Consider the following 14,083-nt stretch of genomic DNA (forward strand, 5'->3'; position numbering starts at 1 on the left):
GAGGGGCAAGCACAGACTAGCTGTGAACTGTATCGGTGATGGTGACACTACCGGGGTCTTCCTGGTTGGGAGCTGAGTTGAGGGTTAGCTGGAGGAAGTAAATAGGAGTGTAGTGGACACGCATGCAGGAAAAGGGATGCTTTGTCCTGGGCAGACAGCGCTTTCAGCAGAACGAGGCGTGTCACAAGCTCACTGAGGGACAGTGGCATCTCTAAACTGGTAGAATGAATAAATATGGTAGAGCATCTGTGTATAAGATGTTGTGCTCGATACTTGGGGACCTATGGGGGGAGGGTGTAGACATGGACCCTGCCTGACAGCTGAGGTGCTGGCAACAGAAATAGCCGGTAAAGCATAGGGAGCATACGGGAGCAGCCATGCTTCCAAGAGGAGAAGGCCTGTGACTGGAAGACTCAAGTGTGTGTGTGTGTGTGTGTGTGTGTGTGCGCGTGTGTGTGTGTCCACGACACAAGTGTGCATAGAGGTGACTCCATGGCACGTGTAAGACTTCCTTCCCATGCTTTGAAGAGACGGTGAAGAATAAAGGATAAAGGGAGATCTGAAGTGAGGACATGTGTGGTCTTGCACAGAAGATCACTATGTCTCAGACGCTGGGTGACAAGTTCCCTGTCCCTAGAACTCAAGGAATGTGGCGTTGGAGGCCTACCTCATCAAGCCTCACAGCTACGTGGGCCTGACCTGCACGGCCTTCCAGAGGAGGGAGGGAGGAGTGTCGGGTGTACAGCCAAGCAGTCCTGGCCAGGATGTCCCACTGGAGCCGGAGCCCCTAGCTGATCAGCAGCTTCGGTTCCGCTGCACCACTGGGAGGCCCAACATTTCTCTGTCATCCTTCCACATCAAGGTGGGTACCAGGGGAAGGGAAGAGTGTGGGTGTGGGGACCAGCACCTGAGGGGGGTGGTGCTGAGATGCAGGTGTCAGGTGGTGGGGGGTGGAGGTGGGAGGCGGGGACCACACAGGAGACAGGAAGGGGCTGGGAGGCATCAAAGCCCAGGGATGCTGAGTATCTCTGAGGACCTCCTATGTCCCCTCAGAATAGCGTGGCCCTGGCCTCCATCCAGCTGCCCCCCAGCCTGTTCTCAACCCTTCCGGCTGCCCTGGCTCCCCCAGTCCCTCCAGATTGCACCCTGCAACTGCTGGTCTTCAGAAATGGCCGTCTTTTCCGCAGCAGCCACGGCAACAACACCTCCCGTCCTGGAGCAGCTGGGCCTGGCAAGAGGCGTGGTGTGGCCACCCCAGTCATATTTGCAGGAACCAGTAAGGGACTAACTCCCTGCACGTCTGTCTTGCCCCTTTCACCTCCGTGGCTCCCCCACTGCCCTGGTTCAGTTAGCAGAGGATGGCAGAAACCTTACCAGTTTTCAAGGAAGGATGGGAACAGAGATGTCCTGTAAAGGAAGGGATTGGTGGAGATTAAGTTTAAAATGACATGGTTTTACATCTCAGACAAAGGGCAGTTTTGTATTCTAAGCATTTGGCATATCAGAATGCCTACAAGCGCAAAGCCTCACTTGCTTTCCCTCCACACCACACCCTGGCTTCTTGCATTGCCACACATGGCCCCTGGTCAGGCAAGCAATACGGCATGAGGGCAACCTGGAAGCTTAGCGCTCCATAACACTTAGGTGTTAAAAGGAGGAAACCATGAAGGTCATGGCCTGCTCTGCAGAGGCTGCTGCTCCTGAATAGTGGAGTAATTGAATAGTACCCCCCTGAGCTATTCCAGCCAGCCCCGGTGAGAAGTGTCTGAGAAGGCAAGACAGCCTTTAGAGGTTTGCAGTTAGAAGTGGGACAGACAGAATCGACCCCAAAGGGCACACAGCATACAGGCTAGAGACTAGAGCAGAAGGGATAACTGGAGGGGTGTGGGGGGGTGGAGGAGTGGGAGATGGAGATTCACTGCCTTGTTGGCGATCTGATCCCCAACATTGTAGGCCTGGCCTTAATTGGGCTGTTCCATTAAGAGCAGCTTTGACAGGCGGTGGTGGCGCACGCCTTTAATCCCAGCACTTGGGAGGCAGAGGCAGGTGGATTTCTGAGTTCGAGGCCAGCCTGGTCTACAGAGTGAGTTCCAGGGCAGCCAGGGCCATACAGAAAAAACTCTGTCTCAAACAAACAAACAAACAAAAAAAGAGCAGCTTCTTCCCCACCACCTGCCCACAGTTGTCTTTCTGAGTCCCTCTTTCCTTCTACCTTCTAAACTCTGGCCTTGGTTGCCAGGCAACCACCATCTACAATGAAACCCACACTGTCATAGGTTTGCCCTCTGGTGTGTGTGTCGGGGGTGGGGGGAGGCAGAAAAAACTACTTGATATATCAGAGCCCCTTCAGACTCCATTGATTTATCGTACATATATCGTACATACGTTCCTCTACGTGTCACGCAGGGTCTCCTGTGTGCCATGACGGTGTTGCTGTCACTACCCCGGGATCCCTTCCCATTCCTAAAATGGGCTCTTTCCAGTCTCAGTGGGAACACTTGTTAAGTACCTAGCATGTGCCAGTGTCTGGCGGGCTGAGCCGTGCTTGAGCCGTGCTTGAGCTCAGACAGTTGTGCCCGTTTCCTTAAGGGTACACACTTGGGCCAACAGGCACCTAGCAAGCTGTTAGAAGTGGTGTCACCTGTCTGTCTCTCACTCCCTGGCTGAGTCTCCCTGGGTATACAGAACCCAGACTGGATCTAGTCCTGCCCCCAAGTCAGCGGTGTCCCTGCATGCGCTGACCACTCTTGGCAGCCTTCCCAACAGCCAGTCTCGTGTATCGGCATGAACGTCCTCGTCTCTGCAGGTGGCTGTGGTGTGGGGAACTTGACCGAGCCCGTGGCTGTTTCCCTGAGGCACTGGGCTGAAGGGGCTGACCCTATGGCAGCTTGGTGGAACCAAGATGGGCCCGGAGGCTGGAGCTCCGAAGGCTGCAAGCTCCGTTCCAGCCAGCCCAATGTCAGCTCCCTGTACTGCCAGCACTTGGGCAACGTGGCTGTGCTCATGGTGTGTATAATAGTGTTGGGGCGGGGGGAGGAGTATGCAGAGATTCAGGGAGGGAGGCGAGGAAATATGTGTGGGAGGTAGGGACTGGGGAACTTTGATCACTTGGAGCCACAAGAAAGTACAGAAAGGACAGCAGCCTTGTGCTCTGCTGATGTCAAAGTTCATGGGAATTGACCCTCTAGCCTCTTCCATGCCCCTCCATCTTTCAAGAGGGATCTGGAACCATTGAGCTTTGGCCTCAGGCCCTTTGTTTTTTTGGTAGGGTGTGGTTGGTTGGTTTGAGATTTTGTTGGGTTTTTTTTGGGGGGGAGGGGGAGGCTTGTTTGTTTTGAGACAGGGTTTCTCTGTGTAGCCCTGGCTGTCCTAGAACTCACTCTGTAGACCAGGCTGGCCTTGAACTCAGAAATCCGCCTGCCTCTGCCTCCAGTGCTTGAATTAAAGGCATGTGCCACTGCCATTTGGGTGGGTTCTGGTTTTTGAGATAGGATTTCTTGTAGCCAGGCCCACTATATAGCTGACCTTAAATTGATGATCTTCTTGCTCCTGCCACCCAAATGCTAGAATAATGAGCATGTATCACCATGCTTATCTTGACCTGAATTCTTCTAGTTGAAAAGTAACCTGGAAACATGTCTAATCATCCCTTCCCTCGTCCCATTCCTCACACACTTTGCTGATACTGTACAGAGACACAGCTGCATCACAGACAGTCTTCCTCTTGAGTTTTCCTTTTTTTTTAATGATTTGTTTCTTTTTATTTTATGTGCATTGGTGTCATGTATGCATGTATGTCGGTGTGACGACGTCAAACCCCCTGGAACTGGAGTTACAGACAGTTGTGAGCTGCTATGTGGGTGCTGGGAATTGAACTCAGATCCTCTGGAAGAGCAGCCAGTGCTCTTAACCATGAGCCATCTCCCTAGCCCCCACAATGCTTGAGTTTTCAACTGGGCATCTGAAAAGAAGCCCCCAGAAAGGCAGAGCACTGAAAGAGGCGAGGCAGGCAGAAGACAGACAGCCAGTGTTCCCTGAGGCCAGCTCTTCACACTTATGTTCCACCTACCAAATGAACTGAAGCATTCAGACATGGGGTCCAGGCTGGCAGGGGTCAAGCTGAGGGAAATTGGCTTAGGGACAGACACTGACGGCTCAGCCCTCTCACTCCCTCTTTCCCAGGAGCTGAGTGCATTCCCACGGGAGGCAGGAGGCTCTGGGACTGGGTTGCATCCTGTTGTGTACCCCTGCACGGCTTTGCTGCTCCTCTGTCTTTTCTCCACCATTATCACGTACATCCTCAACCACAGGTGAGAGCTGATCCAGGAAGGACTGGCCGATGTTCCTCCTTCAGGCAGGTGCAGGCCCTGGAGTTGGACAACCTCTTTTGGGGGGTTGGGGTAGGGAGATGAAGGACTGCATCCCCAGTGCCTAGAGCACATTTATATACATGCTCATAGAGAACGTGTCTTCCTCTTTTCGGCACTCCCAGTGATCTTGAGACCCTGTTGGAGGTTGGGTTAGCTCATTAATAAAAAGCCTTTTTTTTTTCTGAGGCAGCTCCATCCACGTGTCCCGGAAGGGTTGGCACATGCTGCTGAACCTGTGTTTCCACATGGCCATGACCTCTGCTGTCTTTGTGGGGGGCGTCACACTCACCAACTACCAAATGGTTTGTCAAGCGGTAAGAACAGGATGGGGACTCTAAAATATAGGGTGACTTCAGAGGAGCAGGGAAGCACAAGAAAAATAAGGTGCGTGGGATTAGCCCCGGTTCCTCTGTTCTCTCTGCAAGCTTTGTAGGGCTTGGGAAGGGGTGGTGTGGAGAATATCAGGAATGGTCAGGCTAGCTCCGAGATCACTGAAGATGGGGCTAGGTGGAGAGAATGGGGATTACACCAGCCAGACAGCTACTCCTGGGCCTTGGAGAGTCCCTAGGGTGGGAGAGAGTCCTGAATGGAAGCAGAGAGGGCACCCACCAAGGACCAGAGTGATGAGTACCCGGGTGGGCTGCTGGAGACGTGGGAGTAGTGAGAACATGCTTGGCCATTGACGTTCCAGGGTGTAGCCCAGTCAGCAGCTCAGGTCCCAAGCCTCAGTGCCTTGACCTTGTAGGTGGGCATCACTCTGCACTACTCCTCACTGTCCTCACTGCTCTGGATGGGGGTCAAGGCTCGAGTCCTCCACAAGGAGCTTAGCTGGAGGGCGCCCCCTCCAGAAGAAGGGGATGCAGCCCCGCCGGGCCCTCGCCCTATGCTCCGGTAAGTGCTTTCAACTGTCAGCTGTGGGCAGGGCCCAAGACAGCTGTGGTGAAGCTGGGGTGGGTGGGGATGAGTCCAAGATCCCTGGGGATCACCCTCCGAAGGCAAGAGGCAAGCTCTCTCTCGTGCATCACGAGAGTCAGAGAAGGAGGTAGCACCAGAGGGCACTGGGCAAAACTACTTCACAACATCCCTCACTCACTCGGATTGCTTAGGGGTGGAGAGAACAGCTTTGGTTCTTGTCTTAGAACAGTTCTGAAGAAACAAGCTCTGAAGAAGCTGCCCAGATGGTTAGGGGTCTTATATACCTGCCCCATCCCTCCTCCCCAAATCACACAGATTTAAAGAGAGCAGAGGAAAAGACAGAGACATGAGTTTGAGGGTTCTGAGCACCTGGTTCCCTTATCTTCAGTGGTTCATCACTCTGACCTTAAACCCCACCCCTCCCCAGGTTCTATTTGATTGCTGGAGGGATCCCCCTCATAATCTGCGCCATCACCGCTGCAGTCAACATCCACAACTACCGGGACCACAGTCCCTAGTGAGCACCACTCCCTCCTGCCTCAACACCACCATCTTCCTGCCCAACCTTCACACCAGCCCCATGCCTGCTGTTCCGCCCAGCCAGAGAGCCCCTGCATGCTGACTAAGCCAGGTCCTGCCTCTCCTCTCTACTTCCCACATCCTACCTCATCACCCACCCAGCCTGTGCCCCACCTCCAGGGCTCTCCAAACTCTTCATCCACTACCTCTTTGTCTCCCCTTAGTTGCTGGCTGGTGTGGCGTCCAAGCCTTGGTGCCTTCTACATACCGGTGGCGTTGATTCTGCCTATCACCTGGATCTACTTCCTATGTGCGGGCCTTCACTTACGGGGTCATGTGGCCCAGAATCCAAAGCAGGGTAACAGTAGGCTCTCTCTAGAGCCAGGGGAAGAGCTGAGGGGTTCCACCAGGCTCAGGAGCAGTGGCGTCCTCCTGAGTGACTCTGGTTCTCTTTTGGCTACAGTTAGCGCAGGAGTAGGGACACCTGCGCCCCCAGAGGATGGTGATGGCGTCTATTCTCCTGGAGTCCAGCTGGGGGCGCTGATGACTACGCATTTCCTGTACCTGGCTATGTGGGCTTGTGGTGCCTTGGCGGTATCTCAGCGCTGGCTGCCCCGAGTGGTGTGTAGCTGTCTGTACGGTGTGGCAGCTTCAGCTCTAGGCCTCTTTGTCTTCACGCACCACTGTGCCAGACGTAGGGATGTCCGGGCTTCCTGGCGCGCCTGCTGTCCTCCTGCTTCGCCCTCGGCCTCCCACGCCTCACCCCGGGCCTTGCCGACTGCTGCGGAGGATGGATCCCCAGTGTTGGGGGAGGGACCAGCCTCCCTCAAGTCCTCCCCGAGTAGCAGCAGTGGCCGCGCGCCGCCGCCCCCCTGCAAACTCACCAATCTGCAGGTGGCCCAGAGTCAGGTGTGCGAGGCAAGCGTGGCTGCCCGCGGGGATGGAGAGCCAGAACCCATAGGCTCCCGTGGCAGCCTAGCTCCCAGGCACCATAACAACCTGCATCATGGGCGCCGAGTACACAAGAGTCGTGCCAAGGGCCACAGAGCCGGAGAGACTGGTGGTAAGAGCCGGCTCAAAGCGTTGCGTGCGGGCGCGACCTCAGGAGCTCCGGAGCTGCTGTCCAGTGAGAGCGGCAGCTTGCACAACAGCCCGTCCGACAGCTACCCGGGCAGCAGCCGCAACAGTCCCGGCGACGGTCTTCCACTCGAGGGTGAGCCCATGCTTACGCCGTCGGAGGGCAGCGACACAAGCGCCGCGCCGATCCCTGAGACGGGGCGCCCGGGGCAGCGCCGCAGCGCCAGCCGTGACAACCTCAAGGGCAGCGGTAGTGCACTGGAGAGGGAGAGCAAGCGCCGCTCCTACCCGCTCAACACTACCAGTCTTAACGGCGCCCCCAAAGGGGGCAAGTATGAGGATGCCAGTGTAACTGGTGCAGAGGCCATAGCGGGAGGTTGCATGAAGACCGGCCTCTGGAAAAGCGAGACCACCGTCTAGGGCCATATTTCGGATGGGCGGGCCACGCCGCCGGCTTGTTATTCCCAAATCCTCGTGGGCCGTCTACTTATGTGTCTGTAGGTTTAAGACGGCCATGCTGATCGATGGCTGCCCCTGGGTTCACCATCTTTTGTTGCCCAGGCTAGGGAAGGGGCGGCAGATGCTTGCCACTACTCTGATGGACTATCCCTCAGCAGTAGCGACAGACAATCCCAGACCAGTTTTGATGGCAAAGGTCTTGGTATCCTGCCAGGTAGAGATAAAACCTCCATCAGTCCCTAGAGTGAACCATAAACTGAGTGGAAGAGCCCGGCCCGGGTAGGCTCAGGAAATGAGAGGGAGACCTGGCTGGAAACTGCATTCTCCACGCCAACCTGGCAAGGCGTCCTAGCAGGTGAGCCAGGGGGCGTAGCAGGTGCTGCCTTCCAGATTAACTATGCAAGGGGGGTGGGAGAGGTAGGGCAGTGTGGTAGGAAGCTCTAGCGATCAGCTAGTCCCGCGAGAGGCAGGCAGGTGGAAAAGGTGCACAATTAGGGAGACAGAATCCCTAACTATGGGAGTAGTACACAGTTCTTCCAGCAGAGTTCATAGCAAACCCTGAACCCCACACACCTGAGAAGTGATACTGCCAGCAGGTGCCTGAAGACTCACGGGGAGGGAGCTGATGTTTGGGTCTCACAACCTATACAGTGGTCTGCAAGTGGCTCCCCTTAGCTGCTCTTACAGTACCCACTGCCCGTTCCCAGCCCTTCAACTCCGGGGACTGAGGGGAAATGCCTCCATGAGGCTCCTGTGGCAAAGCCATGCTAGTAATCTGATTTCTAACCTCAGTTAGAAACCTAAACTGCCAAAGCGCCGCCTAACTCACTGAAACCCAGCCACACTGAGGTAGCACCTGGGTCCAGGCTGCTCAAGAGCCTGTGCTTCCACCACTTGCTCAAAACTCCAGCCCCCATCTTCCTCAACCTAATAAGCCTTTTACTACAGAACCACGTGGAAGTAGAGGAATCCTTGGGCCCTGTGAAGCAGCAGGGAAGCCAGGTCTGGTCAAGTGAGAGAATGGAGCAGGGAAGAATCCATACTGAGATGGGTCCCATTATTTATGCTTGCTGCACAGACAATATTAGAGGAAAAGCTTTGTTACTCTTCACATATGCTGGCTGCTGTTTACACACCTGCCAATGCCTTAGCACTGGAGAGCTTTCTGCAATACGAAGGGGAAAGGGGAGGGAGGGAATGAAGTGCCAAAGAAAACATGTTTAAGAGCTCTGGTTTTATACAATAGAATGTTTTCCAGCAGATGCCTCTTTGTTTTAATATATTAAAATCTTGCAAAACTCTTTGAGCGACAGCTGTCGTCCACCCATGGTCCTTTTGTTAATGACGTAAAGGATCTTAGGAATACTCGAAACCACTAGAGCTTAGACCAGACACCTAGACCTAGAGCCTAGGCCAGGAATGGCTGCTCCTGCCACGGTTGATACCACTAGGATGTCAGCTCATTCCCAACAGCAGCGTGTGTACTGCACACTAGGGTAGGAGAGAGCTGGACAGACGGACTCCTTGGCGGTCTTAGGAAGAGTGCACCCGGACTATACACAGCTTAGTTGCCAGCACCAAGGGTGGGGACTTTCCCCCAGAGACAGCGAGTACACCTCCCACCCTCTCTAGGACCTTGGGTCCAATTAACTGCAAGGCTACTCTTGCTTTCTTTAAAAAAGAAATAGCCAAGGGTCATGTCCAGTCATTTCTTGCAACACAACAGGCCTGTTAATAAACTGCAGTCAGAACTGAAACCACCATAAAGAATGTGCATCAGGGAGGGTTAGGGACACTCATGGCTGCCTGGCTAGCGGCTTGTGCTCTCTCAAAGTCTCTAATTTCCTGAGGGGTGCGCAAATATTGCTCTATTTCACTATCAGAAATGTTCTCATCTCCAGTTACTACAGTTTCAGGGGGCCTGGTATAGGTCCGCTTGGGGGGCTTCAACATGCAGGGGGGGAGGAGGAGGGCAGGACTGGCAGGACGCTTCTTCTTGGGCAAATCAAAGGGACCATCCCCCACCTCTTCCTGCTGTCCTTGTCCCTGCTGCTGCTTCTCAGTCTCCACTTCTGCTGTACCGTCTCGAAAAGCCATGCGGATCAGCATGTGGCGATGCTGGAGAAGGTCACCAATGTGTTTCACCACCGACCGTTTATCAAGTTTTAGAACTTGTAGCCAGGCCAGCCGGCTGGCCATCTGAAGGAGCACAGCCAGGAGCTCCTGCAGGCGAGAGGCGGCTGGGTAGGGCAGGTCCACATTTGCCAACTTACAAAACTGGGCAAGAGAGCAGCTCAGCCGGCCTGAAGGCCGCAGAGACTGCCACGCCAGGAAGGTGGCTGCAGTGATGATGGGCAAGGGATGCCGTCCGGTCACTAGCCACGTCTCATTTGCAAGCTCCACCAACAGCAAGGTTCGAGACAGCATCTTGTCTTTGTCCTCCACATATTTGGCTGGCATGGATGGGGACGCTTGGAACAGTTTGAAGCTGAAACAACCAAAGTGAGGGTCAAGTGAATGAATGATAACAGTGCCCTTGCAGGGTGAGAGGCGTCCTCCTCCCAGGATGGAGCCGGAAGCTATTTTGTCCTGGAGACAGCCCAGCTTGCTGAGGAGGGAGGGACTGAGGGAAGGGGGCAGACGCTTGCCAGGTGACGGGCACTAACAGAGCTGAGCGCCTTCCTCTCCGCACAGCTCCAATGTCCTTAGTCACTCTATGGAAAGGGTGCTATTACCTGCATCTACTTAGGATAAGACCAAGTTCCAGTCATTACTGGGTTTTTTAACCATGGGATCTCATCATGTTGTCCAGGCTGGCAGAGAACTCCTGAGCCTCTTGCTTCAGTCACCCAAGTGCTGAGATTAAGAGTGTGTGCTACCATACTTGGTCAGCTACTTTGTGGTTTTGTTTTAAAGTGTACTAGTGAGAAAAAAACTAACTTAGTAAAACAAAACAAACAAGGGCAGGCAGGCTAAGGATACTGGTACACACCTGTAATCCCAGTATTAGGAGGATGGAGGCAAGATAGTCAGATGTACAAGAGCGGCCTGGGCTGTATGAGACTGCTTATAAAAAAACAATGGCCACAAATCCCAGGGAAACCTTAGCCTCTAACCCTGTCCCACCACTGACTAGTATCTTAGGGCTCCATATAGAGGTGACCCTGCTGGAACAGGACCACTGCACACCATGACAGATGGCCCCCGCCACATAATTCCAATGACTGCCCTTCATAAAGCAGGATTGGGCAACTCAGCAGTACTATGCCAAGGCTGGCTAAGACTCTTTTTTTTTTTTTTTTTTTTTTTTTTTTTTTTTTTTTTTTTAAATTATCACAGTCCTATGATGGAAAAGGAATTTGAAATTAAAATCATTTTGGAATTGTATAAAGAGTATTAACTTGTATAAACTGTATAAATAGTAGTAATCACAGAATAAGAGCAAGCCTCGCATCCTTTGAGATAGGCTCTGGTAAAAAGCTAGCCACAAGTGGAAGAATGCACAGGACATATCCCACCCCAGTATTCCTCCTAGACAAGTACCTGCTGCAGTAAGACTTCACCAAGTCTTCCAGGCACAGGGATGGCACATCCAGCCCCAGAAGCTTCACTATCTGCATGTAGGTGCCGGAAAACACGTCCAGATCGGCATACAACAGAGTGCAGATGGTTCCCATGGTGAGGGGCCAGTTATGTTGCCGACAGGTGATTAAAACACAGCATCCAACTAGCACTTCCTTCTTCTGCAGCCTGGCTGCGCGGATGCCAGGCAGCCGATGCGCCTTCTGGTAGTAGGAGACTGCTGTCTCCTCAAACGACGGTGGCAACTTCAGAATGCGACACAGGTCTCTTACTCGACGGAGATCTAGGGAAAGGCACAGCAAGCAGAGAGGTCAAAGGAAATAGTGCAGCTATTCTAGCAACTTCTGCTGGGACTTACCTTAGTTCTGTTAAACTTGCCATATATACCAGATACACAAATCATATGCCCTTCTGTGCTAACAGGACACTTGATATGGCCGTGCGTTTTGTGTTGCTGGAGCTAGACCAGAGATCCTCAACCACACTGGGCAAGCTTTTTAATCACTGAGCTATACACTTAGCCCTTTAGAACTATGGTCCTTCCATTGGTACAGAACAGTTGTAGAAAGATCACATTTTATCCACCACTTTGGTGTGTACTATTTTAACTTACGGACGAGGCAAAATGTCACTTATTTACTTATTTATTTATTTACTTATTTGTTTGTTTGGTACTGGGGACTGAACCTCAAGCCTTACACATGATAGGTACATATTCCATCACCAACCTACCCCCTAGCTCCAAAGCCAAGCTTTTACTCAGGTTTCTTGAGGCTACTTTAATCCCTGTGCAGACCCAAACCTTCCTTTTACCTCTATTCCTTTGGGTTTTTAAGACACACTCTGTATGTAGGCTGGGCTGACCTCAAACTCTATCCTCCTGCCTCACCCCCTGAGTGCTGAGAATGTAGGCACACACGACATCAATAACTGTTCTCTTGCAGCCTGCTTTATACCAGTAATGCTGAAAACAAGAACACACAGATGGACTAGGTAATCAGAACAACCATCTTTAAAGCCACAGTGTCATAAAGGGTTGATGCTCTGGGCTGGAGAGATGGCTCGGCAGTTAAAAGGCACTTGCTGCTCTTGTACACGACCTGGGGTTTGTTTCCCAGCATCTGCAGGGCAGCTCATGACCACCTATAACTGCAATTCCAGATGATCCTACCCCCTCTTCTAACTCCATGGGCACCAGGCTGCACATACATACATGCTACACATACATACATGCAGTTACAACACCCACACACATATCAAAACAGTAAACAGTGACATAAATAAAAACAAAGCTGAAGTTTAAGGGGAAACAAAAAAGGTCTGATTCTCACCTCGTTGCTGGCAGCGAGTAACTTGTTCGTTTTCCCCTGTGCTTCGAGAATATGTCACTTCTGTAAAATAGCAAAGAACAAATCACACAGCTGGCCTCTGTTCACCACCTCCTTGCCCTCTGACTGCCTAAGGCCAGGGAGATTTCAAATGACTGTGTATCTACTTCCACCTCAGAGATCACCCATCCACATAAAGAAATAGGACTGAACTATATAACAAAAAGCAGCACTGGTGATTCTGATTTTCCAGTTATTTCTCTGATACATTCACTTTTGAGGGCTGCATTAGCCGGGGACTAGAGTAGTGGTTCTCAACCTTCCTAAGGCTTCGACCCTTTAATACAGTTCCTCATGCTGTGGTGACACCCCCCCCAACATAAAATTATTTCCGTCGCTACTTCATAACTGTAATTTTGTTAATTGTTACATGAAGACTGCATTAGTTACAGAACAGAGAATTACGAGTTGCATTATGAATCATAATGTAAATCGCTGATGTGCAGAATGGTCTTAGGTGACTCCTGGGAAACCGTAGGTGGACGCCACGGGGGTCACGACCCACAGGTTGAGAGTCGCTGTCCGCGCGCAACGGTGTGGATTGCAGAGAGGAGCATTTTGCCAATTAGTGCTAAAACCTGCTATGAGATAATGGTTCGCGTCCTATTTCCAAATAGTTTACCGACACTCCTTCAACACTGACCAGGTCTGGCAAAATGAACGACACCTTTTCTTCTTTCATTTATTCACCAACCAGTATACCCACCAAATGCCAGACACCGTAGAGGGTCCTGGAAAAAGAGACGCATAGTACCCTCCTCCAGCTAATGTGTTTGCGTTAGCCCGCTTCTCCCACATTTAACTGCGCGCATGACCAAGAAAGGGAAAAGCTAGGAAGAGGAATCTGGGACTACACCGCCCAAGGCTCTCCCCGGGGTTCAGGACCGGTACCTCGGAGGTTGCCCTCGTCGCTGAAGGTAGTAGTAAGGACGCCTTCGGTGACCACGCAGCCGCAGTCGGAGCACACCAACTGGCTCTGAGAATAATGCGAATCTTCCACGAGCTCAGAGGAGCCGCAATCCGGGCAGCGGCTTGCGTTCGGCATCTCGCCATTCGTCCAGTGCCCCGCGGTACGGCCGGACACCAACTCCTGAGAACTTATAACTGTGCAGCAGCAGTAAAGTGGAGGGACGCTTATTCCGGATGCACCATCCTCTTCCGGTCATCTGGCCAATCGGCGGGTGGTTTGCTCCGCCCCTCGGCCGTACGCCACTTCCGATCCCTGTGTGGACTCGGGTAGAAACCTGAATTAGGAAGGGAGGTTCCTGGGTATAACTGTGTCTCAGGCTATATGATGTTGGGCCACGTTGGGAGTTGACACAAACCACAGATGGGGAATTGTTGTCTGCGAAACACTATTTTTTATATATATATTATCTAATTTATTATTTATTTTTAGACTGTCATGCTTATGTAGCCCAAGCCGACCTAGAATACTGATCCTCCTGCCTCTGCCTACTGCATGCTGGGATCACAGGCTGACATTACCATGCCTAATTGAACCTAATTTACCATGCCCTTTAAAAAGTGGAACCAGTTTCTCCTTCCTATGTAGTAAGGAACGTTAAGTTTGACCATAGTAGAAAACGGATCGTTCTGCAGTGAGAGAGCAGTAAATTGTGTTGTACTTTATGGACCTCCCCACGCTAATTGCCTTCTCTCTTTCAAAGTCTGTTTTGTTATTGTTGTTTTTCAACTATAAAATGGGGGAACTGAGCCGGACATGGTGGTACACACCTATCACCCTAATGTTTGGGAGACGAAGGCAGGATG

At 52.2% G+C, this 14,083-nt stretch overlaps 2 protein-coding genes and 1 long non-coding RNA gene across 4 annotated transcripts in view; 1 reads left to right on the plus strand and 2 right to left on the minus strand.

Moving 5' to 3' along the window:
• The window catches only part of LOC116069091, a 3,812-nt gene extending 1,517 nt beyond the window's left edge, over positions 1–2,295 (minus strand). The window contains exons 1-2 of the long non-coding RNA XR_004109831.1: positions 2,173–2,295; positions 1,375–1,407 (exon numbers count right to left, since the gene is read on the minus strand). This is a non-coding gene — a long non-coding RNA (uncharacterized LOC116069091). The remainder of the gene's footprint in view (positions 1–1,374; positions 1,408–2,172) is intronic.
• Adgra2 (adhesion G protein-coupled receptor A2) overlaps positions 1–8,647 on the plus strand; it is a 39,965-nt gene extending 31,318 nt beyond the window's left edge. Inside the window, exons 12-20 of one of the 2 annotated variants that reach the window (XM_031339443.1) lie at positions 638–862; positions 1,054–1,276; positions 2,807–3,006; positions 4,183–4,310; positions 4,561–4,684; positions 5,116–5,261; positions 5,713–5,802; positions 6,029–6,162; positions 6,268–8,647. In XM_031339443.1, coding sequence (XP_031195303.1) covers positions 638–862; positions 1,054–1,276; positions 2,807–3,006; positions 4,183–4,310; positions 4,561–4,684; positions 5,116–5,261; positions 5,713–5,802; positions 6,029–6,162; positions 6,268–7,301 — 2,304 coding nt within the window. In that variant the 3' untranslated portion in view covers positions 7,302–8,647. Of the gene's footprint in view, positions 1–637; positions 863–1,053; positions 1,277–2,806; positions 3,007–4,182; positions 4,311–4,560; positions 4,685–5,115; positions 5,262–5,712; positions 5,803–6,028 lie in introns of both variants that reach the window. The other variant, XM_031339441.1, reaches the window with a different exon arrangement.
• On the minus strand, positions 8,591–13,515 carry Brf2 (BRF2 RNA polymerase III transcription initiation factor subunit). The gene is made up of 4 exons (XM_031339444.1): positions 13,202–13,515; positions 12,254–12,313; positions 10,884–11,205; positions 8,591–9,828 (listed from the first exon to the last, which is right to left on the minus strand). The coding sequence occupies exons 1-4, from the start codon at positions 13,353–13,355 to the stop codon at positions 9,117–9,119; spliced, it is 1,248 nt and encodes a 415-aa protein (XP_031195304.1). The 5' UTR covers positions 13,356–13,515; the 3' UTR covers positions 8,591–9,116.
• Between the last annotated feature and the right edge of the window lie 568 nt (positions 13,516–14,083).

This window comes from Mastomys coucha, unplaced genomic scaffold, assembly GCF_008632895.1.
Source record: "Mastomys coucha isolate ucsf_1 unplaced genomic scaffold, UCSF_Mcou_1 pScaffold22, whole genome shotgun sequence".
Taxonomy (NCBI): domain Eukaryota; kingdom Metazoa; phylum Chordata; class Mammalia; order Rodentia; family Muridae; genus Mastomys; species Mastomys coucha.